Here is a 27,009-nt window from a genome sequence, read left to right as displayed (position 1 = left end):
GGAGACTCCCAGCAGTGCCTTTTTGACTTTATATTGAGTTTCTGCCTCTGGAAGACGGGGGTCATCCTGCCTCCCCGACCGCTAACGGCATCCCTCAGTCACCCTGCAGGGCGTCCCAGCCCCAGGGAGGTGGACCACCTAGCCTGGCCCTAACCACCACTTGCTTCTGTCCTTTTTATCTCCAAGGACAAGAAGTATGCTAGTGACAAGTACAAGGACATCTACACAGAGCTCAGCATCGTGAGGGCAAAGGCCGACTGTGACATCAGCAGGTTGAAAGAGCAGCTGAAAGCAGCAACGGAAGCACTGGGTGAAAAATCCCCTGAAAACACCCCTGTGTCCGGATATGGTGAGTCCTCCAGGCTCTGTGCCCAGACAAGCTGTGGTCAGAGAGTTTCACCGGCACCCGAGTGAAGGCAGAGGAGACCAGAGTTTCATCAGAGAACAACCGGGGGCACTGGGCCTGGGGCTGGAGGGCACGCTGGCCGGCACAGGCCCTCCAGGTCTGAGCAACCATCTTCTCTCGGCACGCTGGTTTCGGACGTTGTCCTGATGGCTCTGAAGGGGAAGTCACTCCATTAGCGTGTATGTTCACAGTCATAACAAGTTGCATTTTTGCATTTTGCTGTTTTCCTGAAGAACTCAATAGCTTGGTGACAGCAGCTGTCACCAGTTGCTTAACTCTGGCGCTTGACCATAAAGTCTGTAAGAGGCCATGGGGGTGGGGGAGGGGCAGGGGAAGACAGTCACCACTGAAAACATGTTTTAGAGTCATATCCAGAAAATTCAGCTGTGGTCTGTCGGCCAGCTGAGCACTAGTGGGCGTGGTGGTGCTGGGCGGTGGCCGGGAGAAAGGTCAGCTGTGCTGCTGCTGGAGGCGGCCAGGCGGCACCACAGCACCACTTGTAATCAAACTGGAGACTAGCTCAGCAGGGACAGCAAAGTGACGGCAGTGGCTGCTCCCGGGCAGGAGCCTGCAGCAGGGGCCGTGGGGGAGGGAGACTTGGAACCGGAGGGGAGAATGCATACATCCTGGGACCTGCCAGTCTAACTTCTGAAGAATGAGAGCAGAGGCGTGCGAACAAGGATCTGTCGCAGCTGCAGCAAATAGAGGACCGTGGCTTCCTGAAGAGGTCAGGTGGAGTCTGTGTCTGGATGTGGAAAGAGATCCCTAAGTGTACTGAGTGTAAGCCCCACCCCCAGCAGGACACAGGGTGCCGTGTGACCCAGGTTGTTGAAGCAGCCACGTTTAAGAAGTCTGCAGAATGGTGGCCGTCTCCGTGGGGGAGGGGGTTACGATCCGTCTTCCTCTGGGTTGTCGGGGCGGGGGTTGCGCCTAAAGAAGCAGCAGCGCGCGTGGTCCGCTCAGCAGCGAGGGCACAGCGCGGTCCCAGAGCGACGCACGCCAGCTGCCGAGCTGGGGTCCACCCCGGCAGGGCCAGCCTCGCTGCGTGCACACCGACGTCCTCCAGGGCGTCCGGGGCTTTGAGTTGTTCCGCGAAGGATCTAGTGTGTTTTACAGTTACTGGTTTTGTGTGCTCTTAAAGCTGTTAAAGGAAATATCGTAAGTGTGGCAATAAAAATAAGCCTTGGAAATCTTTTAACATTCAGTCTGGTTCTGTGGTGTTTCATAAAACAAAAGTAACCGTTCCGTTTGTTCTTTCAGATATAATGAAATCTAAAAGCAACCCTGACTTCTTAAAGAAAGACAGATCCTGTGTCAGCCGGCAACTCAGAAACATCAGGTCCAAGGTGAGTCTGGGGTCCCGCCCCCAGCTCTGCGGGGCTCGCGGACGCTAGGGTGAGGAGCCGGAGTCAGAGCCCACCAAGGGCCGCAGCAGAGGGTCCCCAGGTCCCAGAGCTCATGTGGCTCCGCTTGCCTACCCGCTGGTCCAGTTCTGGTGGCTTCCAGCGCTGTGTCTCCTTCGTGCCCAAGTGGAACCAACTTCCGACAGTGACAGTTGAGGGGCCGGGCCTCCACAAAGCAGGGCTTGGAGTGAATTGGACCTTAGATGTCCACGGCCCAGGTTTCGCCCCAGTGCCCTCCTGGGCCAGCCCCGCTCTCTCTGTACCGTCCTTCACACCTACTTTAATCCTGACGCCACCTGCCTTCGGGAGAGGAAGCTGCCTGCGCCTCTCGCCCCAACCGCGCGGTAGCACTTCCCCGGCCTGTGGTCCCCGCCCCGCCGCGCGCCTCTCCGCGGGAAGGGTGGGCGGAGGGGGGGAGTGACGAGCATGTTGCGTTTAGGATTTATTGTGTGTGTGTCTTATTTTTTGCTCTTTCCTCTGACAGTCCGTAATTGAGCAGGTCTCATGGGATAACTGAAACGAGCCCGCTTCCAGGTCCCCTGTCGTGTAGGTAAACCACCTCTCACCACCCACCCACCTGCCACCCTCCAGGGGGCGGCTACCTGCATGCACTGCTCACACCTCCGTAGTAAGCTCCTCGTTTTATTATCACTTAAACCCATCTGCTCCAGCAACCACATACACGGTCCGGATCCGTTTCCCCATGTAACCTCCTACCAGGGTTGACCCTTGCACCCCCCTAGCTTGGCAGGTGGCCCACAGAGGCAGCATCTCGGGTGGGCGTGGGCTCACGAGCGGCCGCCAGCCCTGGTCAGCGTGCATGTCGACTGATCTGTGCGTTCACGTTCTCTGGGGAAACCTGCCTTGCCCTCTGTCCAGAGGGGACCTGACAGAGGCCCGGCAGCCACTGGCCAGCAGAGTCTCCTCTCTGAGAAGCCCCGCACCGAGTTAATGGGCCGAGGCAGGCCAGACCCAGGTACTCAGGGAGCCAGCACCTTGCGGGCAGCCAGGAACACGGCTCAGCATCACAGGAGGGCTTGGAGGGATCGGGGCTGAGTGTTTAGCAGCACTTTTTTTTCTTTTTTAAACAAAACAAAAAGCTGGTTTTTGGATGCCATTGAAGGCAGTGGTCTTAAAGAAAGGAGGTGGGAGCACGCCGGTGCTGGCTGAGAGGTATCAGTGTCTTTGAAGACAAACGAAGGACCGTGCCTGGACATTCCCAGCCTCCCACCAGGCCGGGCGTCACGGTCCCACAGCCGCTCACGCCTAATGTGCTTCTGGCTGAGCTGACTTTGGGCCACGATCCTGGCAGCAGGGACGCTGACGGGCTCAGGGCACGCGGCACTCGCTCTCAGACAGGACCCACAGTCCAGCAGCCTCTGGCTGAGGCCCTTACACTGGCTTGGGTGAAATGGGTTTGCTTTCAAAGGAAGACTTTTAAGAAAATGCAAGTATTTTAAACCAAGTCAGTTTGGTTTTATTTATTTTTCTCTAGTCCCAAATCACTTATAACCAAATACGGTTTAGGCTTGATTGAAAAATTAGTTTGGACTTTTTCTGTAAACCTGGAAAACACTCTGTGTAGCAAAAGGAGAACTTGTTCTTTTGTTTATGGTTTTCTTATTGAAGGTTCTACTTCCTATTTGAGGTTGCGCTGAGGCTGCTGTAAGTTCACTGTTAATGACTTAGGCCTGTTGCCCCTGCCGGCAGATGACAGGCGATGAAAAGCTGCTGCTGTGCCCTCCCGGAACCTTGCTGCGGTGAGGCCACCCCATTGGAACACGTCGTGTGTCCCAGGGGTGTGTTTGAGTTTGTCCCTTCTGGACAAAAGGCCAGAAAATCAGTGAAGAGACCTTTGTCAACAAGGGCTTTGCAGTGGTGTGCTGGGAAAACCTTTTTTACTGGCCAGGATAGAGCTAAAGGAAAGGTGGGAAGTGAGGACACGGTCAGGCACGCCCATGGAGATCTGGGCCCCCAGGGCAGTCTCAGACTCTCAGAGGTGCCAGGACCCAAAGGAGAGGGGTTAGGAGGCCAGAAGTGGGATCTCCCAGATGTGTTCAAATCCATTTGGCTTGGCTGAGTTTCCAGTGTCTTCGTGCACACACTATCTCGCTGGCCTGAGTAGAAAGGGACCTTGCCGAATGTCCTTAGGGACACGTGTTGTGATGCCAAGCCAGCCTAGGCCTGCAGTGTCCACCGGCACTCACACTCAGACGTGTGCTGTCCTTTTTCCTGAGTGTAGTTGGAGATTCCTGCTCCCCACCCCTGCCCCATAGTAACACCCAGGAATGAAGCTGCCCAGAATCCAAACCTGTCAGTGGTGCTCTTTGATGTGGGCTCTGATATGTCCTGATGGGTCTTTTGTTGATGTTCTTTTTCTGTATCCTGCCTCACTCAAAAGGATTGACAGTCTCAGCTCCCACAAAGTCAAAGCAAGCTCATTGCTTCAGATTATCATGGCTTTTCTGAGGTCGAGACCAGAGCGAACCTTTCCCATGGGGTCCTCATGGAGACCCCCATCTGGTAGTCTGAGTTTGGGGTCACAGAAGCACTTGGTGGAGAGACCGGCCCTGTGGGAAGAATGACCCCCAGAAGAGCTGGCTGTGTGCCCCAGGGGCCCTTGTCTGGGCAGTGTGGGGGTCACTTACTTTCTACCCTTACAGCTGCGCTCTAGCGTACAGCGGTGTGGGGCACTGAGCACACAGCCTTGGGCTACCTGCCCCTGTTGCCCAGCGCCGTGACCCGAGCACAGCACAGGAGCACACCGGAGGCGGGGCGTTTGCTATCCCTTGGGTCCCAGGACCCTCCCCACAGAAAATCCCCAGCCAGAACAAAGCAGCGTGGCAAGTGACGGGCCTGCCAGTACTTAGATGTGGGACCTCCCACCCCGGGGCCCCTGCTGTGTGAGCTGACGCACCTGGGAAAGACCCGAGAGTGTGTGAGGCAGTTATGTGCGTTAAGGGAATTTACATTCAGGGTAGCCGTGGATTTGCCCCACTAAGTCCTTCGGCTGACCTAGCGGCAGGCTTCAACGCGGACCCTGATCACCTGTGTATGTTGAGCGCCCTGTGGACCGGTGGGTTTCAGAAGGTTTACCCATAGAACCCTGTATTTTAAAAAAAAGTGGCTTTATTCATTTACACACATACAGCTCATGGCTCCGCAGTATAGAAAGCAAACAGCTGTTCTAGGGGATGGGGGGGCACCAGGGCCCGCCTCTCACCTTGTGGGAAGCCGGGTCCCACGGGCCTCGCTCACAGACACACTCAAGCTCCTGGGAGTGTGCTGGAGCAGGAGCAGCTCGGTGCGGGCCCAGCATTCCACTCCACAGTGCTCTGGGTTTGGGCTAAAACCGGTGTGGTCGTCTGGAGCCTGTACCCGGGGCCACCTTTGAGGTTCATACGCCCTAGAGGACCCTGTACCCTTGTGAGTTCTGGCACATGCCAGCCAGCCGGCCAGTGGGCAAGTCTGAGGCCACAAAGATCACGTGGTCGGTAAGGCCCCAGCTCCATGGGAGCCGGTGCTCAAGTACCCTCAGCCATGCTCTGAAGCCATGTTCATTTTCTTGTCAAGAAATTAGAGCTTTGGGAGAAGCATCTAAGAACAAAGGAGGAAATATTTTGTCCCCCAGTTAGTAAATGTTGTTCATCTTGGAACACACAGATTTCAAAATTACCAAGATCACACTTGAAGGGAATATTGGTTTCACATTCTGAACTGTTTAGTAAATATGCTGACATGTTCCCAGGTCCCCAGTAACCACAAAGCCACAAAGGCTGCTGACCAGGGAGCAGCCCAGAGGGAAGCCGGCACTGCCAGGGTCCCCCACTGTCCTCCTCGCGATGCTCAGTGTCATGGTCAAGGAGGAACAGATGTGGACAGAGCCCACTGGAGGAGGACAGAGACGGGTGGATTTCTGGTTCTTGGCACAGCTTTCTCCCCTGGCTGAATCAGTCTGATCGCTGCTTGTCTAAAGAGCCCTAAGCTCAGAATCCAGCTGCTTACACACATTGTCTGTTTTTCTGGTTTTTTCCTTTTTCATCCAGATAACACTGTTTCACAGGGGACGTCTCTCTCCTTAGCATGCCCCACTAATCTCTCGAGGAGCCCTTCCCGCCCCACCCTCCGCCCCGGCACCCGCACCTCTGCCCGACTGCAGCCTGCACGCATGGCGCTGGGCCCGGTGTTAATGGTCTGTTTCTTTTTTCTCCTGCTCCCGTGTCCACCCAGAGTCTGAAGGAAGGCCTGACTGTGCAGGAACGCTTGAAGCTCTTTGAATCCAGGGACTTGAAGAAAGACTAGCTGTGTCCCGTTCAACTTGAACACACACCCCTCCCAGCTCACAGCAGCACTACGCAAGCGCTGCTTCTTGTCTGTACCTTTATTTTTTATTATTATTATTGTTGTTGTTACTGTTGTCATCATTAACTGTGGGTATGGATGCATGAGAGACTGGTTTATGGGTTGTGCACACCGTTCCCCGCTGTGTTGATTCCAAATTCCTGTGTTTTTGTCAAAGCTTTATTCCCATGGTATTCGAAAATCCGCCAAGCAGCGGGGGCCCTGGGGGGCCAGAAGGGCTGTCAGCTCCTGGCCGGGTCTGCACAGAGCCCCCTCCCACCGCAGCCCGTCGCACTCACCGTCAGTATTAAGACCCCGCAGCCTGTCGATAAGCTAGCTCGTCCTGCCGAGTGCACTGTGTGGGGTCAGGGCCTAGGCTGTTCTCCCTCTGCCGTGTCTGGGTCCCTCAGAGAGAGCAGGGCGTCAGGTGGCGGCACCGACAACTCCCTAGCCTTCAGGAGGAGCTGGGGGAGCGGTCAGGGGCGTGGTTCGCAGCCTCCGGCCACCGCCCACGGCCTGGGAGAAGGACGGCGTTTTGTATCGGTTCCACTAATTCAGCTTAGAGCCGCACCCAGCTAATTGCGGGAAACCTTTCACAACCTGGAAAATGTTGAAAGCAGCCATTCCTATTTTTGTTTGTTTTTTATTAAATCTTGCACAAAACCCCAGCCCCTCTCATTCCTTCCTACGCTCGCTCCTTTCTTGGTCACCAGTAGCCCTGGTCTCTTCCTAACAACTTACTGACCTGCAGCCTGAGGTTTCAGACTGTCCTTGCAAAGCGTGAGGAGTTCCCTTGGGGAATCAGTCAAGGGGAAAGACTGTTTCCGGTCTTCAACTTTTCTGAAAGAGACCTCCGTATTGCTTTTGAGAAGGCAGAGTGAAGACCCCTGTGTTAAGTGAAGAAGGAAGTACAGAGGATGTCGGAATCAGATGAAAACTGCCATTATTGTATGTTTTTAACTCTAATCGGAGCTCTGAGAGCCTAAGTAAACCTGTATTAACAGTGTTGCTTTTCTAACAGAGTAAGATAAGACCTCTTTACTTGCCATGAAACACGACAGCAGTTCTTGAAAGTCTCTTACACTGGGGTTTCCGTCCTGACGCCGGAAGACAAGTCCTGCTGTTAAGTCGAGGAGTGTGAACAAAGCCCCGCCGAGTGGGAAGCCGTTTGTGGCTGCAGAGCAGGCGAAGCACCGCTCTGGTCTCCCCGCCTGTCGCCTGGCGATTTTACTTGCAGGAGCACGCTTTCGCTCTGTGTCAGTGGTCAGGCGGGCGGTCAGTACATGGGCGCCTTCGGGGGTAGAAATGTAGAAATCACCTGCTCAGTCTCTAGATGCAGTTAACAAGCTCCTCCGGGGAAGGCCCTAGAAAGCCAGGCGGGAGGGCCTGGGGCTTGCTGTCTTCCCCCAGAATAAACCCCGAGCTCTCCACTGGCATCGAGCCTTTTCTCTTCACTGGCTTCCGGAGTCTCAGCCCACGCCAGTCTCTCCTTTGTGCGGTTCTTCCAGGTTTTCAAAGCAAAAGATTATTCGGTCTGGCTCTTCGACGCCCCTTACCAGGCACCGCTCCCCATTTACCATCACCAACCCTCCCCCCTTGTGGATTGGCAGCGTTTTTACAGAGGCCCGTGATTTTGTGTGCGCGCGGCTCAGAATGGGAGGGAGAGAGGCTCGGGCCCCCATAGCCCGTGCGGGCTCCAGAACACCGTTTGGTGCGTGTCCTCCGGGGCAGAGTGAGGTGATGGCAGCACGAGCCGGTGGCGCTGGGGCCTTGTTGCCTGGTCTCCGCACAGGCTGTCTAAGCACCTCCGTCTCAGGCTGCTCCTTTCGAGAACTCCCCTCATCTAGGGCAGTTTCCTTTGTGAGTGTCCCTGCTGCCTCTGGGGACTTCGGCCCTTCTCCAGGGAGTCCCCTGCCTCCAGCCCTCTCTGGCTTCTGGTTTCCTGGCAGGGTCCCTGCATGAAATGAGGTGCCACCTGCCTTCGGACAGTGCAGAGAGTCTGAAACCTGCAGTGCCTCAAATAGGTCAGAGCACTTTGCATGCTTGTATTCATCATTTAGCTCTCGAGGTTGGAGCCCTGGAGTCCTGGGAACACAGGTGCTGAGTGCAGTGTATGGAGGTGGAAGGCACAAACCAGGACAGACAGACCTGCGGGCTCCGCCGCCTCACCCCAGAGACCGCGGACCTGATTCCCCTGCGCTGCTTCAGTCTGGGCATTCCCAGGACTGGGCCAGAAATGGGGGTGGCCTGGCTTCTCTCCAGCAAAAGGCTCCTCCTGCTGCAGCCTCCAGAAAAGGCCCTGAACCTCACCTGGTCTTGCTGAGCATCGCATAGTGACAGATGTGGCCTAGAACCCTGTCTGAGCCACCTGCTGATAAGCCCGTCCTCTAGCTGGAATGAGCAGACAGGACAGGATAAAGGGGATCTTCACTCACCACCTGGGTGTTACACCCCAGTCCACTGTGCTTTGCCTCCATGAAGCACCCAAAACCCCAAGGAGGAATTTAGCCACCAAGTTCCTGGGAGAAGGAATAAAGTTGTGGGGGTGGAGTTGGTTTCTGTACTGGTGGAGAAGAGTCCTTCAGTGGATGGGGCAGTGTAGGTGACTGTGAACTCGGGGTGCGTCCCCACTTCCCAGCGGGAGATGAGCACATGGATCGAGACTTCACAATTGTAATTATTTTCCTATAAATGTCACTAGTCTATCTGTGGCCCGCTAGCACCTGCCACATAAGCCATACCAGACATGTGAAGGGGAAAACGGAACCATCTGACTTCAACAGGTTCTGTGAACATCTGCATAAGTTAGAGCACACACACCGCGCAGAGCCGCTTGCTGACAGTCAAGTTCCCTTATCAGTGTGTGCTGCCAGTGCCAAGTAGGGTTGGAAGCTGGCGTTCTGGGGACAGTGGCGTCTGCAGAGCATTTTGCCTTTGGTATTGACGCTTGTGCCATTACGGCATCAGAATGGGCCTGAATTTGATGAAGGAGGTTAGGGCCATCCTGGGGTGACAGGTGAGGCCACGGGAGGAATGTGTGGGTTTGTCTAGAGCCAGGATCAGAGGCTCCGCCCTTTGAGCCCCAAGAATGAAAAGGCTGAGAACAAGGGACGGTCTCAGGCTCTGGCTGGCTAAGTGGCATCTGTCACACCATAGACCAACCAGTCACTAGATCACTGACCCAACATCTAGGCATCTGAGCGCCTCACAGCAGCCAGACTCGGGAAGAGGAGGGAACTGTGGAAACATAGTTGTAACCCTCGGAGTCTGCCTGGAAGGGACCGAGACAGTTAATAAGGCCAGGAAACAAAACTGATGCCATAAAAACAAGTTTATGGAGCCCTATTTAATGGTGTTTAATTTCACCACAGAGGGAGCTGGAACACCATCTTTGTCGTTGCTGCCTGGCGGTCCCTTTGGCAAGTCTGTTTTTAATCTGGGCCTGAGGCAGCACTTGCCTGCCCCACCCCTGCTGGAGGCCAGGCACCTGCCCGTGGCCACTTTTCTCAGGCTATAGAGTGACATGGCTGGGCTGGGTCCCCGCCAGCTCGCTGGCCACAGGAAGTACTGCGGGTGCCCCCCACTTGGATGAGCCAGCAGGCAGTGTATTTCTCCTTTAAAGGGTTTCTCGCTCCCGTACTTGCCAGAAACTCCCCTGGCTCCCAAAGGCCCTGGGCTGGGCTGAGCTGCCCAGGCCCCCTCAGTGGACTCAGCCCACGGTTCGGCCGTGGCCTGACCTCGGGCCCCACGTGCTGTTCGTGGCTAACCACACACCAGCTCCTCTGCAGGCACTCCGAGCTGTCTTCACGGAGCGTGGAAGGAACGAGGCCCATCAGCACAGCATCTTGAATCTAAAAGCCCTCAAAGTACGTGTCCCCATTGTTGTCCCCTAGAAGCTTGTTGCAATTTTAACTTTCCTTTGTAGACACCACTTCAGAAAGCCAGAAACTACAGAATTCAGTGACCCTTTATCACCAGGAATGGTGGGAGGGAAGGGGATTTTAAAGTCTTACGAAGGGCAGGGAAGCAGATACGAAAAGGGGAAAAGCTGGTCATGCTCACTGGAAGCTTCACTCCACGGAAATTTCTGTCATTTGGAATACCTCCCGTCCTGCACATCGTGGAAGGGGAGCTCTTGCCATGTATCATGTTAGATGGGAAACAAATTCGCTTCGTGAACAGATCTCAAGTGCCGCCCGGACGTTTCCTCCATCGGCTGGGACGGGCAAGCAGCTCTCGGGGCCCCGGGAAGGTGCTGCTGAAAACTTGCTTGCGCTGACGCTTCTTACAGTTCAGGTACATGCACGCTGCTTGTTTTCCATCTTTCGTCGCAGGCCCTTGTGCCTGTCCGCTCATTCCACGAGTGCTTCAGTACCTAAAGGGCATGGGCTCAGAGAGTAGACTGAGATTGGGTCAGAAGGTAAAGTCTGCTTTCTCGGTACCACGTAGGACACCACGGGACGTGCCCCTCCCGCCGCTGGCGTTGTCCGCCCGGCCCTCAAAGTGCTCTCGGGAGGTGGGGTCCGTCGTACCTGGCACGGCGCCATGTGCTCTCCCGCCTGGACACTTCCACCGAGGCCATACCTTCCACAGTGGGGCGTTTATATAAGAACCAGCATGAAGTGAGTCTAGCAAAACCATTCGTTTTGGGTTCCTGGAGAGGAAGACAGGACATAATGGCAGTACGAACACAAACACCAATTTCTCTTAAGGGCTGTCTGCTGGGAAAGACCCAGCCTCATTCTTTTGCCCTTCTGAGAACAATTTTTTGAGTAGTCTTATTTCTTTATTAAAGGGAAGAGGTCTCCCTTCTTGAAGTCTTTCAGCAGAGTAGGAGGAATACCTCAGCACCACCCCGGCCCAGCTGCAGGGAGCAAGGGCCACCTGCCCAAACAGCCTAGGCCTCTTGCTCCGCGGTGTCCACGCGGGCCTTGTGGAGGGAAGCCGATGCCCGCCCGCCTCACTGGTTCCCAGCTTTTCTCTGTGTAAAAGCAGCTGTTTATTTTCTTCAAAATAACCTGTACATAATGCAGACTGAGCAATGTAAACATTACTCAGGAGTTAATGCAGGGGTTTTTGTGACAAAGTTGGTGTGGATTTGATTTAAAAATAAATAAATGCAGACATCCCTTTGTAAGCTAGGCAGGACGGCTTTGAGTTCAACCCTGAACACCACCAAATGTGATAAGGAAATGTTTCTAATGAGTGATGCACCTTCTTAAAAGCTTCCCGTTGTAAGGAGTGTGTGATAGCATCTGAAATAACAGGAGCCCTGCGTCATGCATGTTTTCTGTGGAAGAACCCTGTCCTTACCTGCTCCCGGCTGAGCCCTTCAAAGCGTCCTCCGGGAAAAGCCGGGCCATGGAGAACATGGTGGGCACATCTTCCCCAGACCTTTCCGTGGAAATTTACAAACTGTAGGGAGATTTACAAACTGTAAATTTACAAACTGTAGGGAAATTTACAAACTGTAGGGAGCATAGTTCTGGCCCAAGCGGCCTGAACAGTGGCACTTGTGACCCCTCGCTGGGACGGGTGTCGTGTGTGCCCCCCCCATCCCAGAGGAAGCATCGAGGGTGCAGAGCTGCCAGTGATGTCCTTTTGCAGCGTGTGTCTGTCACTGGGGGAGAGAACATGGGGAGACCTGCTCGTCTGGTGCACAGGCTGACCCCGGAGGACACATCGGTTCCCGAGGGTGAAGCACGCGGTCCGAGGGCATTGGTCAGTGGCCAGTGAGGGGGGTTGGGGGCTTCTCAGGACACAGTTTGAACACAGGAAGGAATGAAGTTCTGGAAGAGCAGTGGTCGCCGGACACAGTAGGCCTGCTGCCCATCACATGTCTCGTGCCCTTTACAACTAGTTGTATCACATATTTCAGTTTTGTTTTATAGAAAGCTAGGAATAGATTATATAAAGAACACTAAAGTCATTACTGTGTTATGTTTATATCACAAAACCATTGACAATGGATTTTAGGATTCACCTTTAGTATTAACAACTTCTCTACTGACTTACCGTTAGGACTTAAACCAGTTAAGTGCTAAGAACTCATGTGGTTTTCCTAAGTAATATTTATAAAGTGTAAAATTTTTAAGTGACTCCTCACCAATTATAGTTCTTAATAACTTTTCTCACAAATAAACTCTATGTCAGAAGGAATGTCTCGGTTCAGCGACCAAGGACAACACCACTATGCCCGACTGCTGCGGGAGCCGATACAGAACCAAGCGGAACACGGACGGAACTCTGCTGTGACGAGCCTGGAAACGGTGCACAGCAGAGGCTCCGCTGACCATTAGCAGTCGGGTGACGCCGTGTTCGCACAACCAGCCCATGTGGTCCTAACCGGGGTTTCCTGTCTGTACTAACACTGAGTGGTAACGTGCACCGAACCACGTCCTGTGCAGGGGCCTCCGGGGTTGACAGCCCTTCAGCCCCCTCCACCACCCCCCCCCCGCCTGGAGCGGCCCTGGGGGCTCTGCCTGGGAGGGGGGGCCGCCTCTGGCCAGCCACACCGCCCTCCCGAAGAGGTGAGCCGAGTCAGCTACGCTGCTCGCTCTTCTGACAATTCAACAGTTTGATGGTTTCACTGAGGCTTTTTTAAAAAAATAAACCATTTCTGAACAACTGTTCGCAACAACTGAAGTGTTCCTTTGTCAAAATATTCCTTTGTGTGACATGCTCGATTTCCATGGATGCAGCCAATCGTTTCTACTTTGTAAATATTACCTAACTTTACATAAACTATATCATAATAAACTATTTTTGCATCACCCTGGCATGCTGTGACTGGGAGTTTGTTCATTGGAGAGACCTGCACAATATTCATTTAGGTCAAAATACAGAAACTAGTCAGTAGCCTAGAAACTTATACAGGAGGTTTTCTTCCCTTTTTATAACCTGCTCTTTTTCATCTCTATTTTGAGAGAGAGACAGAGTGAGGGAGGAGGGGCAGAGAGAGGGAGACACAGAATCCAAAGCAGGCTCCAGGCTCTGAGCTGTCAGCAAAGAGCCCGACACGGGGCTCAAACCCACAAACCAGGAGATCATGGCCTGAGCCGAAGCCGGATGCTTAGCCGACTGAGCCACCCAGGCGCCCCTAACTTGTTCTTTTTTAAAAAAATAATACCAAAGTTTGTACTTTGTCAGCATTTTAAATTCAGGAGATTTCATACAAAAATCTGTATTGTGGGGCACCTGGGTGGTTCAGCCAATAAAGCGTCCAACTTCAGCGCAGGTCGTGATCTCAGAGTTTGTGAGTTTGGGCCCCACGTTGCGCTTGGGGTTCTGCCTCTTGCCCTCTGTCCTTCCCCAACTCCCGCTTTCTCAAAATACACTTTAAAAACTGCCCATGTTCACATACAATGCATAATAAGAAATATATGATGAATCAAACGAAGGTACACTGGCTCTGCTCTAGAAACCTTCAGGAGAGGCCAAAAGCACAGTAAGAAATACAAAGGAGAGAAAGGAGCTACAACTATCAATCAAGGAACTACAATTCTCTCATATCTGCCCCTTGCTAGTTTTATTCACAATACGGCTTTACTTTTGTATAAAAAAGAAAATACATCCCACCTCATGACCCAACACACACACACCAACCATAACCCAAAATTTCACAAAAGAACACCCTACATTCTGTTTCATTTTTTAAAATTCTAGTTGTGGCCCACTGAATAAATTTAAAATAAACTGGATTTTTCCAATATTGCCACAACCTTTGGCATGAAATAGGTGAAAATGTGTGGAAATCCAAACTTTTATTCAATAAACAAAATCTGACTCTACCTATTGGAAATCAACTTGCAGAATTCATGAAACTTAGAAGAAATAGAGTACAGACATATAAAGGATACATCAAGTGTGCTATTCCAGTTTAAGGGTGTTTCAGTAATTTTTTGTTAAAAAATTTAGACATTCATCTACTAATAGGTGCTCACACTCTCTCAAAAATAAATTTTAAAAAATATTTTAAAAATTAACATTTTTTAAAGCTATGTACATGCAATTGTGAAAATCAGCTGACATCTGGAAAATCTAGCACCCTTTCATGATAAAAGCACTCAGCAACTAGAAGTAAGCAAACTTAACATGATAAAGAACACCTATAAAGAACCCACAAATAACTTCATACTTAACGGTGAAAAACTGAAAGCTTTCCCCCAAAGATCACCAACAAGACAAGGATGTCTCTTTTCTCCATATGTATTCAACACCACACTGGAGATTCTAGCCAGGCAAGAAATAAGAAAAACATCCATGTTGAAGAAGTAAAACTATATTTGCAGTAACATGATCTTGTATATGGAAAACCCAAAGGAATCCACTAAAAAAAGTCTATTAAAACTGATACGAAGTCTTCAAGTTTGCAGGATACAAGATTCATATACCAAATGAACTCTATTTAGTAGCAAACTGAAACAATAAGAAAGCAAGTCCATTTGCAATAACGTCAAAAAGAATAAAACACTTGGGAATCAATTTTTTAAAAGAAGTGTAAGACTTAAATAAGATTTAAACAAATGGAAAGGAATCCCATGTTCGTGGATTGGAAAATGTGGTATTGTTAGAACGGCAATACTCCACCTTGATCTACAGATTCATCACAATCCCAGCTGCTTTTGCAGAAGTTAACAGCTGATCCTGAGATTCATACAGAAATGTAATGCGACTCAGGATAGCCAAAACAATGTTGGAAAGAAGAACAAAGTTAAAGGACCTGTTTACTGGGTTTCAAAACTTAACACAAAGCCTAAGTAGCCAAGACAGTGTGTGTACTGGCATAGGGACTGACAGATCAATGGACCAGAATGAAGAATCCAGAAATAAGCAATTTAGGTAATCAAGTGATTTTTAACAAGAGTACCAAAACCATTCAAGGGGGAAAGGATCTTTGCAACAAATGGTGCTGAGACACCTAGCTATCCACACATAAAAGAATGAAGTTCTTGCCTTCCTCACACCATACATAAAAATCAACTTAAAATGGATCATAGACCCGGCCCCAAACTGGACAGACCCGATGGGGGTCAAGGATGAGACAGACACTGGTGAAGGTGGCATGGGCAGCCATGTTGAGGCCTCACCTTTCCATTCCAACTGCTGCTTTTCCTACCACCACTGACCCCCAAGGATCATCTACCTTTTGGTTCAGATAACAAAGCAAGTAGCAATTGGTCAGGAGAAACTGGCTTTGAAACACTGCCAGCAACAAGTGCTTTGGAGGATTGCATAAAGTTTTTGAACATGACAGTGTTGAACTGAACTACAAAATGAAATTTGCTATCTACTTACCACCAAAGGCAGAAACTAAAAAATGCCCTGCACTATATTGGCTGTCTAGTTTAACTTGCACAGAACAAAATTTTATAGGAAATATTATCAAGCTGCTTCAGAACATGTCCTTGTCATTGTTCCAGCACTAGCACACGTGGCTGTAATATTAAGGAAGAAGGCGAGGGCTGGGACTTCGGCACTGCTGCTGGGTTTAGGTGGACACCACTGAAGAGCCTTGGAAAACTAATGCAGAATGCACTCTCCTGTAACTGAGGAGCTTCCTCAGCTCATAAAGGCCAATTTTCCCGTGGACCCCCACAGGATGTCTACTTTGGGCCATTCCATGAGAGGCCACGGAGCTCCAATTTGTGTTGGAAGAATCCTGAAAAGCACAAATCTGCGTCCGCAGTTGCTCCAGTTCACAACCCGGCCACTCTGTCCTTGAGGCAAAAAAGAGTCTGTAGTGAATATTTGGGATCAAAGTAAAGGGAAAGCTTCTGATGCCACCCATCATGTGCCAGGTTCTCTGCTGGACACACTAATTGGTCATGAAAAAAGATGACCAGTTCCTTTCAGATGGGCAGTTACTACCTAGTAACTTCATAGCTGTCTGTACAGGAAAGAGTCCCTGTTGTTTTTGGATTCCAAGTGAGTTATGATCACAGTTACTACTTCACTGCAACCTTTATTACTGGTCCTATCAGGCATCATGCAAAAATACCCAAATGCATGAAGAACTTCAGATAAGAGAATTTCCAGGATTTTAATACTATTATAAACAGAATTTCAGGGGGAAAGCGCTTCAAAACACTGCATTACATTGTGCAAAAAATGCATCATTCCATAGTTGAGTCACTTTCTGAATAAATATATAAGACCTGAAAAAAAATGGTTCATAGGCTAACACATAAGAGCTAAGAGTATAAGACTGAGAGAAAAACACAGAAGCAAATCTTTGTGACCTTGGGTTGGGCAATGGTTTCTTAGATATGACACCAAAATCCAAATAACGGCAATAAAAACAGGTATTACTGACACACAAATGCAAATAGTACCGAAGAAAGTGAAAAGACTATCAGAGAATGGGAGAGATTATTTGCAAGTCATATTTCTGATGAGAGACTAGAGTCCAAAATATAAAAAGAAATCTTATGATCTTTATAATTCATATTTATAGGTAATAACATAACTTTTATAATTCAACAATAAAAAGGCAACTCAATATTTATAAAATGGGCAAAGGACTTGAAGAGACATTTCTCCAAAGACAATATACAAATGAAGAGATGTTCATCATCATTAGTCATCAGGAAAATGCAAGTCTAAACTACAACGAGACACTGCCTCACACCCAGTGGGCTGGCTATAATTTAAAAAGTCAGTAGTAAGTTTTTGTTGGCGAGGATGTGGAGAAGGAAGTCTCATATACGGCTGGTCGGAACAGAGAACAGTCTGGCATCTCTCAAACAGAGTTCTGTAACCCCAAAATTCTCCGAGGTATGTACTTGAGAAATGACAACATGTCGGTGTGACCACTTACATGTGAAATGTTTACAGCATCATTATTTGTAATGCTGGAAACCAAAATGTCTATCAAATGATGAATTTTTTTAATGTGGTCTATCCACAGGATAGAATATTATTCAGCTACACATGCACATGCTACAACGGGGGCAGCCCTCAGAAACGTGCTGAGAGAAGGCAGACACAAAATGCCACATGCTGTAGGATTCCCCTTACATGATATCCACAGCAGGCAGAGACCGGCCGCAGAGAGCGGCTGCCACGGGCCGGGAGCGGGGGAGAACGGAGAGCGCTGCTCTTGGGACATGGTTTCTTCCTGGGGCGAAGAATATGCTCTGGGATCCGAGCGTGGTGATGGCCGCTTAACTGTTATGTACTAAAAACCACTGAATTGCATTTTTTTAAAATGTTTTATTTATTTTTGATACAGAGAGAGACAGAGCATGAGAGGGGGAGGGGCAGAGAGAGGAGGAGACACAGAACCGGAAGCAGGCTCCAGGCTCTGAGCTAGCTGTCAGCACAGAGCCTGACACGGGGCTCGAACCCACGGACATGAGATCTGACCTGAGCCGAAATTGGAGGCTTAACCGACTGAGCCACCCAGGCGCCCCAGAATTGCATTCTTTAAAAGGGTGAATCTTTCAATGTATGATTGATATGTAAATCTCAATGAAATGTTTTGTTTTGTTTTGTTTTTAAAGTAGCCAGCCACGGGCTCCTGGGTGACTCAGTTAAGCATTTGACGTCAGCTCAGGTCATGATCTCACAGTTCATGAGTTCGAGCCCCACATCTGGTTCTGTGCTGACAGCTCAGAGCCTGGAGCCGGCTTTGGATTCTGTGTCTCCCTCTCTCTCTGCCCCTCCCCCGCTCACACACTCAAAAATCTCAAAATTAAACATTAAAAAAATTATTTAAACAAATACAATATAGTTGGGGCACCTGGGTGACTCACTTGGTCAGGCATCCAACTCTTGGTGTCGGCTCAGGTCATGATCTCACAGCTTCACGGCTTCTGCCTTGCACTGTCTGTGTGTCTGTCTCTCTCAAATAAACTAAAAAAAAAAAAACAATATCATTGTATTGGTTCAAACCTTCTTGATGTACTTGACAGCTGTGGGCACTGTTGCAGCCACCTCCTACTCCAACAGTGGTTTTTTTAATTATAAGGGTTGCAGGAAAAGTGTTATGTTACCGAAGTTCTTTTCAGAAAGATTATTATCTGAATTTGTGAGATTTAATTTTCAACTGCTAAGATAATGAAGGTAATTATAAACAAAGCCATTAAATTAAAAAATCTTATGAGATCAATTCAGAATTCTGAAAAACATTCATCCGGACAGCTCGGGTAGGTTACTTTACGCGCACGCGGTTACTAACACATGTGCTGCTGTGCTCTGCGGCTGAGCACCAGCCTGCTTCTGGAAGAAGCGGGAGCAGTCACAGCAGAGACCCAGACACCGCTGGGAGAGTGGGCTGCACATGGCCAACCTTCACAGGCTGCAGAGGGAAACGCAGGAGACCCTGCCACAAGCCACATGGACATCTTGGAGAACACTTTAGAAGGTCCCCCAAGGAACACCTCTGGGTCTTACTCCTGCTTCGGGCTCCCATCGTGACCAGCAGTCTCTAATTAGCTGTATGTTGTCCACTCCCCCCAAAATGTTATTTGTCTAATAAACAGCACCCACGACTTGAATCCGCAAAAGGCAAAGATACACTAACATCCCAGAGTAAGAACACATTTATTCAAATGTACAGACGCCCAGGACAACACGACTTCAGCATCCAGAACACATTCTACAACTCCCCCTGTTTTCAGAACACAGGCTGCTGGAGTACTTACACACTTGGGGGGAAATACATTTAGTGTAAAACCACTTCTTGTGGTCCCGATCCATATAGTATACTTTATAGCTTCAATTAAATTAGGAAAATTAACTTTGTATTTACTTGCCTAACACAGAAGTCAAAGGTAACTTTAAGCAGGGAAAAACCTGCAACAAGGTGTGGTCTCTCCAGGTGGCACCAGGAGTGTGATGAGGAAAATGAAACGCACTCAACAGACGTCAGGACGAGTCACAGCATATTACATATGACACATACATATGACACATACATATGACAATGGCATATGGCATTTTAGCATACGGCAAATTAGCATTCTGTTGTCATTTGAACAATCTCTCTATAAAGTTACGTTAATGAAAAAATAACCTTTCACAAACGCACATAAAATAGTTATTCTAATTAATGGTGAAACCAAACCCCTGAGCTGAGAATAAAAATAAAGCTGTGAGGGGCCACAACCCGAAACTGGTCCCTCTTCTAGTTTATTCCTCCACATGGTCAGGTAACTCATGATTGATTATGCAGAGCCAAAAATGCCAATTAGCCAAGTTTACAGGTGGTAGAGTGAAGGTCACTTCTAAGTGCACAAAATTACCTTGAATGTGAGCATGTTTAACAACTAAAGGCATAACGTACAGAAACAGAAGCAGCCTCTGGCCGCTAACAGCCCTTGCTGACAGACGGTGCAATTCAGCAGGATGAAAACAGAAAAACAGCTGTGGAGAATGAACATTTTTGGGGGTACTTGTGGGATTCCTTTTTCTTTTCCTCATGTGTATTTATTTTAAAGCGTCCTCATGCAAGGAAACCTGGCGAGGAGACCGATCCACCTGCTGCGGTGGCAACCAGTGCTCACGGGGGGCTAGGAGGCGGCTCCCGCTCTTGCTGTGCCCGGCACCCCTCTCTCCTGCCCTTTTCCCTCCCTGACTTCTCTCCTTAACCTCAAACCTGCCAATAAGCAGCAACGAGTTGGTGACCGCAGAAATGCAGAGGCTGCTCATCTCTGGCCCAACCCAGGGATTCACTGCTGGAAGGGACCGGCCAGGCCAACAGAGACCATTCGGGAGACGGTGCCAGGGAAGCTGGTTCCGAAGCAAGAGATTCTCTAGAATCAGGAAAGGGAATCAGCCTTTTCTGTACAGCAGGAGAAACCCGGACCACGGTAGCAGGCGAGTTCCAGAACACCCACTCCTGAAAAGCTGTAGCCTAATGGACCCCTGCTGGGAAACAAGTTGATCGGGAACAACAGACTTGGGGGTGCAGGGACTCCCCTTCCTTTTTAACCCCACTCTGCAGTTCACTTTCGTATTTTTTTTAAATGTTTTATTTATTTTTGATACAGAGAGAGACAGAGCATGAGAGGGGGAGGGGCAGAGAGAGGAGGAGACACAGAACTGGAAGCAGGCTCCAGGCTCTGAGCTAGCTGTCAGCACAGAGCCTGACGCGGGGCTCGAACCCACGAACGTGAGATCTGACCTGAGCCAAAGTCGGAGGCTCAACCGACTGAGCCACCCAGGCGCCCCTCACTTTCGTATTTTAATGAATGAGAACAAAGTCGGAATGAGTGTTTTCCTAAGGCTGAGATTTCTCTCACGGGCAATGCAGAGGCTGACACCGGTGGGCACAGGCCCCTCCCGAGTCCCATCCTCTGCAGGACTGGTCTGGTTTCGACTGCGGTGACAAAAAGTTCTGTAACACTGAACACCACTCTCCCCTCGAACTCTGAAGACAGAGGAGAGCACAGCTTCAGTGACTTCTCTTCTTTTGTGGGAAAAAGGTATACTTTGTAGGATTAAACTCTTCCCAGATTCGCTCAAATTCTTCCAGAAAAACCCTCACGTACTCCTCATCCTCCATAATCAAAACATTTTCTCTGTTGTTCTGAATGGCTTGCGTGGTCCAGTTGAGGGAGCCCGTGATCAGCACCTTCTTGTCCACTATGGCAAACTTGTGATGCATGTAGCCCAGCTCCTGGTCGTGCCGCACCTGGATGCCTGCAAAAAGGGCAAGTCAGCCTTCCCGCCGCCGCTTACACACTTCCATGCAAACGTCGGAGCCCCTCCTCAGGTGCACACCATTTTCTAGCAGCTCCTGCTCTGGCTATTTCTGATCTGGTAGGAGACGGGAAGCTTGTCACACTTGGGGAGGTGGCGGTGGCCGAGCCAGACGGTGACCAGCTACCACCAGCGCAGGGGAGCGAAGACTGAGGAAATGGGAGCAGGCCGGCCGGGACTGGGGGCGGGAAGGGGCAGGACGGCACCACATACCCAGATACTGAGGGCACACAGCTCGCTTTCCAGCGCAGACAACCAGCCCTGGCACCTGGGTGAGGTCTGCCCACCCACACGGGTCAAGTATGCACGAATCGGCACAATCCCAGGTCGCTGGTTTCGGGGGGCCCGTCATCGACCCTGCCAGAGGGGTCAGGGCAACAACTGCACGCTGGGGTTTCCTGGCTTCCAAGCTCTCCCGGTGCCCACCCGTGGAACTGGGGCACCCGGGAAACGCCATGCATGCCAGCAATGCACCCCGCTGCGCAAGAGGAGGAGGAGCCTGAAGCAGGGAGACTGAGGGAGAACCCAGGCCCCAGGGGCTGCGGCGAGGGAACTGGCTTCACCTGAAGCCAGCCTGCTCGGGCCACAAACTCCCAGCAGGCCCCGGGCCTTTCCACTGAAGCAGACGATCTCTACCTGTTACAAAGCCAAATTCTCCCTCGCTTTGCCTCCTTCTCTCGCCAAAGAGCCTGTAATCCTTGCCTTGTGTTTTCCTGTCTCTCTCCTACTGTTTTCAAACTCCCCTCAGACAGAACCTGTCTCTTCATCCTCTTCTGCATTGACCCTGGAATAATGCCTACCTCACTGGTTATCTGCTCAGTGGACGAGACCGTAAGAAATGTGATTTAAGAGAAAAGTTTAAAATAGGCTGCTTCGCAACAGGGTCACCAGACTTCACAAAACTACAGGATGTCCAAATTAAAATTACAATGGGCGGCGCCTGGGGGGCTCAGGTCAGATCTCACGTTCGTGGGTTCGAGCCCCGCGTCAGGCTCTGGGCTGACAGCTAGCTCAAAGCCTGGAGCCTGCTTCTGGTTCTGTGTCTCCTCCTCTCTCTGCCTCTCCCCCTCTCATGCTCTCTCTCTCTCTCTCTCTCTCTGTATCAAAAATAAATAAAACATTTAAAAAAAATAAAAAAATAAATAAAATTACAATGGGATTTCAGATAAACAAATACTTTTTTTTAATGGTATTTTAACATTTATGTTTGAGGGAGACAAAGAGCAACCAGGGGAGGAGTAGAGAGAGAGGGAGACAATCGGAAGCAGGCTCCAGGCTCTGGGCTGTCAGCACAGAGCCCGACGTGGGGCTTGAACCACAAACCGTGAGATCGTGACCTGAGCTGAAGGCGGACGCTTAACCAACTGAGCCACCCAGGCGCCCCTACAGATAATTTTTTAAAGTAACTATGTTCCAGACAGTATTTGGGACATACACTAAAAATTATTCGTCGCTTATCTGAACTGCAAGTTTACGTGGCCCTCCTGTATTTTGCCAGAAACCCTGCCCTGGAACCCTCCTATCCCGGGGGCCCCTAACACGGCTTCTCTAGCCACCACATCCTTTTAGCTGTACCTTCACAACAGATCTTAAGTCCAACATGCAAAACACACTTCACAGCGAGGTTGAGGAGGAAATGCCGAATGCACAGGTAAGCCCAGGATCTGAATTTAGACCCTTTTCAAAATTATTCATACTCCCCGCTTCAACGGTCCGCATCCCAGTGCGAGAGGAAGGCCAGCCAGAGGCATCTGTCCTACCTGTCCTCCCGCAGCCGGAGACACAAAGCAACTGCTCACCACCTAAACGTTTTAGCTCCACTTTTTCAGAATATCATTTTTAGTCGTCTCAAAAGCCGCAGCATAAAATTCACCAGTGCGTTCACGGTGACGTGCCTGTTTCCTCCTTTAGCCCCCCAGTCCTGAGGCCCAACGTGCGCCGTCCCGGCACCGCTGCTCCCGCGCACACGGCGCCGAGAGCTCGCTGGCGCGGCAGCTCCGTTCCTCCCGCCCGCCCTCGGTTTCCTCGGCGCGGCCTCGCTACGCCTTTGTCGGGCCAGCCCGCAGTGCGCAAACTCAGCCGGCGGGGCCCCATCCCTGCTCTACCCGCACAGGCTTTCCCCACGGCGGCCCGAGGCCAACGGCGGTCATCGGACCCCGGGGGACTCACAGGGGCTCCGCCGCTTCGGCCGCGTCGGCGGGCCGGCGCCCCGCTGAGTCCCCCTGACCTCCGCCAGCCGGGGACGCACGGCCTGCTCCCTCCCTCAGGCTCACACTCAGCCGGCACAACCCCCTCTGCACAGGCGTGCGCCCTTTACCGACGGCCCTGCACTCTCTCCAGGCTAAAACTACCCCGACCTCACAAGGCCAACGTGGGAAATAAACGGGGTTTCACCGATACTCAGAACCCTCTCCGCAAGGCACGCTTTTGATACCCCCCCCCCACTGCCTAAGGTCCCCGGATCAGGGGACCTGATGACCCTCTTCAGAGGGCTCCACGGACCTGAGTCCCCAGCCGGGGCTCCCGGCCTCTCTGGAGCCACCTACCTGCTTTGCGGAGCAGGCCGATCTGTGAGCCGTTGAGCGCCATGTAGTCGCAGTCGGTGATGACCCGGACGCGCACCCCGCGCTGGTGCAGCAGCTGCACCGCGCGCCCCAACTGAGGGCTGGAGAAGGCGAAGAGGCAGAGCTCCAGGCTGGCGCGGGCGGCCAACAGGGCGCGCAGCAGGCGGCTGAGGGAGCTCTCGCAGTGGGGCAGGCTGCACCGGCATTCCGCCAGGGGCCCCGGCGGCCCCTCGCCCGGGGCCTGTAGCAGGGCCTCAGTGCAGGTCACCTGCGACGGGAAGAAGAGCACCTCGCGCCGCAGCGGCCTCTGCCACTGTCGCTGTCGTCCGGCCCGCAGCCAGCGTAGCACGGAGGGTAGCACCTCCAAGGCCAGCGCGAGACCCACGGTCGCCACAGCCGCTACTTGCCAACGTAACCGCTCCATGCCGCCCGCCTCCCGCCTCGCCTGCCCCGCTGCCACTGCGCCTGCGCGCCCCTGGCCACGTGCACTCAGCACCCCCGCGACGGCCCACCACGCCTGCGCCGCGGCTGGCCACGTGTGCCCTCTCCCCTCCCTCCCATACACACCTCCCACCACGCCTGCGCGTCCCTGGCCCTGTCCGGCCGCCCCTGCCAACCGCGCCTGCGCAAGCCCCCTGCACGTGCGACCGCCATCCAGCCACTGCCCACTGTGCCTGTGCACCCGCTGGTCACGTGTGCCCCACCCACCCTCCACGCCCACACATCCACGGCCCACCATGCCTGCGCACGCGCAGCCTGGCTGCACACGGCCAGGGCCGCAGCCGCACTGCACCTGCGCTTCCTCTAGCTACCTGCACCAGGCCGTGCCTGCCTGGCCCTGTGGAAGCGCAGGCACCCCACAACCACCCCGGTATCACCCGTTACCTGCAGATCCCCTAACAACCCAGGCCCTCCTCCCTTTGAGGGTGGTAGAGCTGTTGTGACTGCTCAGTTCAAACCTTCCCTTTTGCACAGCTAGGCAGGGCCGGGGAAAGGGCCTGGAAACACACTGAGAATGTCAAATAAGGAACGCTTAAGCTGGTGGCAGGGTTTGAACTCAAGTTGTCAGAGACAGTGGTATGATGGGGATGGTCCCAAAGCTAGCATTAAGCCCCTTGTGTTTCTACAGTCTCTTCCAATATAACTTTGTTATAGATGCCTGTTCTGCTTGAAGCGCAAGCACAGAGAAAGCTAAGATGGCCGCAGTCCTGTCCTAGCAAGCACTGGACACACTGTATCGCCTAGGAGGGACTGTTACTTTCACAAGGAGAGAAAAAGAAGGATTAAGAATTTTTTTCTATTTTTTTTCCTTGATTCCTGGTCAAGAATTTCCATGTTTAATTTGAAGTCTGCCTATGGTCTTTCAAAGGAAATAACCCCCCCAACAGTCTCCTCCTTGTAACCAGCTCATGGTCTCCATGACTTTTTCCCCAGATGGGGGAAAAGAAGGAGCTGATCTAAGTAAATTTGGAAAACCGTGTTTTAACTGGAAACCACAAGACCAAACACCAAAGGAGCTGCACATAAACACTGTACTCTGGTTGGTACCTTTATTTCCCAAGGCGGGGAACTGCCTACTGCGCACTGAGGTTGAGTGAATTAGTCAATGGTTGGCCGATACTGGGAGCAAGGGTCCCTCTGTTGGATGGGGTAAGAGAGAAGCATGGGGGAAGGTTAGTGTGATCCCTGCAGTACTGGATTGGAGTCAGAGACACCACAGTGAACTCCTGGTTAGCTTAGTGTTTTTTTTAATATCTGTAATATATGTCAGTTTTGACATACCTCACATACCTCAGTCCCCCAAGAGGTCCAGAAGCAGTGACACCTCGGCAATAATGAGCATGCCGAGGTCCCAGATCTTAGTTTCCAAACACCATTCTCCAACAAAAGGATCCAGGACTCCTTGAAGAAATAACTGACTCTAGAGTTGGGCATGGAAACTGTAGATGTATTTTCATCATCTTGTATTACCAGATATTGAGAATGTGGACATGGCGGCAGGAACAAAAGACACAGGAATGGCCTCAAAGAACCTCCAGCAGGTAAAGCTGGAGCAAACTGAGAAACAAAATAAATGATGCATTATTTTTTATAACCCAAGTCTGAGATAAATATACATGACTCTATACTGATAGAAATAAAGAAACAAGAGAGAAGATACAAGTCTTCCTTACAGAAGAATTCCAAATAACAAGTGTAGATATTCTTTGCCACGGGAGGTAGAACTAAATCTTCCAGCCCCTTTGAAAGTGGGCTAGACTTAGTGACTACAGTAAGGGAAAAGGGGGAAAGTAAACTTTACGTGGAGAAACCTGGTAACCACCACCTTAACCTGTGATGGGTGCCGTCGCCAGAGACGACTGAATGTGACATCCCCGGATGTGATGAGAAAGGCCCCTCCCCTCTGTGCTCGTCCTTCCCACGCTCATAAACTCAGTTCAGTCATGAGGAAGAAACATCAGAAATCCAGATGGAGGGACTTGCTGTCCCATTCCACAGGATAACTGGCCAGTATTTTTCCAGACTGCCTAGATCATTAAACAAAGACAAACAAACAAAAACGGAACCACCTAGAAACTATAAGAGACCGGGAGTCTTGACAATTAGATGCAATGTGGTGTGCTGGACTGGATCCTGAACAGAAAGATCGCATAACTGGGGAAAAGGGTGAAATCCCAATAAAGTCTGGAGTTTCACTAATAGTAACGTATCAATGTCAGTTTCTTCACTTTGACAAATGTATGATAGTGATGTATGATGCTAATAAGAATGGAAACTAAACTGCTATCCGTGAAACTTCAGTAAATCTAAAATTATTCCAAATTAAAAACTTATTTAAAATGTTGAATGTTCACCTTCCATATGACCCAGCTATACCACTCCTAAATACAACCCAAGAGCAATGAAAGCACGTGGCTATGTGTCTACACAAAGACTTGTACACAAAAGTTTGCAGCAGATTCATTTGTACTAACCCAAACCTGGACATAATACAAATGTCCATCAACAGATAAATAGCCTTCACCTCTCTATACGATGGATACTATTTCACAATAAGAAATAAACTACTGATATATATGGATAAAGTATACTGAGTGAAAAAAGACAAAAAGAAAGCATGCCCTGTGTGGTTCCAGCAGCATGCAATTCTAGGAAATGCTAACCAGAGTGAAAGAAGTGAATCCGTGGTTGCCTGGAGATGTGGGAAGGGAAGCGGGATTACAGAGAAACATAGAGTGAGATGTTCACTTTCTTGATGGTGGTAATGTGTATACACATATTGTCGGGCTGTATGGTTTAAATAAGTATGAATTTTGTGTGTCAATTATACTTCATAAAACTGCCTTTTTAAATTTTCAAATAGAGCCCCTCAGTTTAATTCTGGTTCCCTTATTTCATAGCTGTGTGACCTAGGGCAAATTGCTTCATCTCTTTGAGACTCAGTTTCTTCATTTGAAATGATAATAAAGAATGAGAAGATGGACTTCCAGTTATGGCAGTATGAAGAGGTAGTCAATTTCTCTCTCCAAAAACAAACAACAAACAAACCAAACCAAATTGTGTGTGTGTATGTGTGTGTGTGTGTGTG

General features: G+C 50.7%; 2 protein-coding genes and 1 pseudogene across 8 annotated transcripts in view; 2 read left to right on the top strand and 1 right to left on the bottom strand.

The window, feature by feature from the left end:
* Positions 1-12,928, top strand: part of MPRIP (myosin phosphatase Rho interacting protein) — a 153,173-nt gene extending 140,245 nt beyond the window's left edge. For 4 of the 7 annotated variants that reach the window (XM_029928058.1, XM_029928056.1, XM_029928055.1 and 1 more), the window contains 3 exons: positions 187-349; positions 1,667-1,752; positions 6,040-12,928. In XM_029928058.1, the coding sequence (XP_029783918.1) occupies positions 187-349; positions 1,667-1,752; positions 6,040-6,111 (321 nt within the window). In that variant the 3' untranslated portion in view covers positions 6,112-12,928. Of the gene's footprint in view, positions 1-186; positions 350-1,666; positions 1,753-2,293; positions 2,360-6,039 lie in introns of all 7 variants that reach the window. The other 3 variants (XM_029928059.1, XM_029928053.1, XM_029928054.1) reach the window with 2 other exon arrangements.
* On the top strand, positions 11,512-16,176 carry LOC115282730 (annotated as a pseudogene).
* Positions 16,177-20,363: 4,187 nt separating this feature from the next.
* On the bottom strand, positions 20,364-23,844 carry PLD6 (phospholipase D family member 6). Its single transcript, XM_029928724.1, has 2 exons — positions 23,403-23,844; positions 20,364-20,796 (listed from the first exon to the last, which is right to left on the bottom strand). The coding sequence occupies exons 1-2, from the start codon at positions 23,842-23,844 to the stop codon at positions 20,549-20,551; spliced, it is 690 nt and encodes a 229-aa protein (XP_029784584.1). The 3' UTR covers positions 20,364-20,548.
* Between the last annotated feature and the right edge of the window lie 3,165 nt (positions 23,845-27,009).

Source organism: Suricata suricatta, chromosome 17 (genome assembly GCF_006229205.1).
Source record: "Suricata suricatta isolate VVHF042 chromosome 17, meerkat_22Aug2017_6uvM2_HiC, whole genome shotgun sequence".
In the NCBI taxonomy this organism is placed as follows: Eukaryota; Metazoa; Chordata; class Mammalia; order Carnivora; family Herpestidae; genus Suricata; species Suricata suricatta.
Note: the sequence above shows the minus strand (reverse complement) of the source record. Positions and strands in the feature narration are given on the sequence as shown.

Bases quoted from the DNA above. Each gene is read 5' to 3' on its own strand.
- PLD6 (XM_029928724.1), bottom strand. From the start codon at position 23,844: ATGGAGCGGTTACGTTGGCAAGTAGCGGCTGTGGCGACCGTGGGTCTC. The intron at 20,797-23,402 runs GTAGGTGGCTCC...CCCTTTTTGCAG, and splicing joins CGGCCTGCTCCGCAAAGCAG to GCATCCAGGTGCGGCACGAC.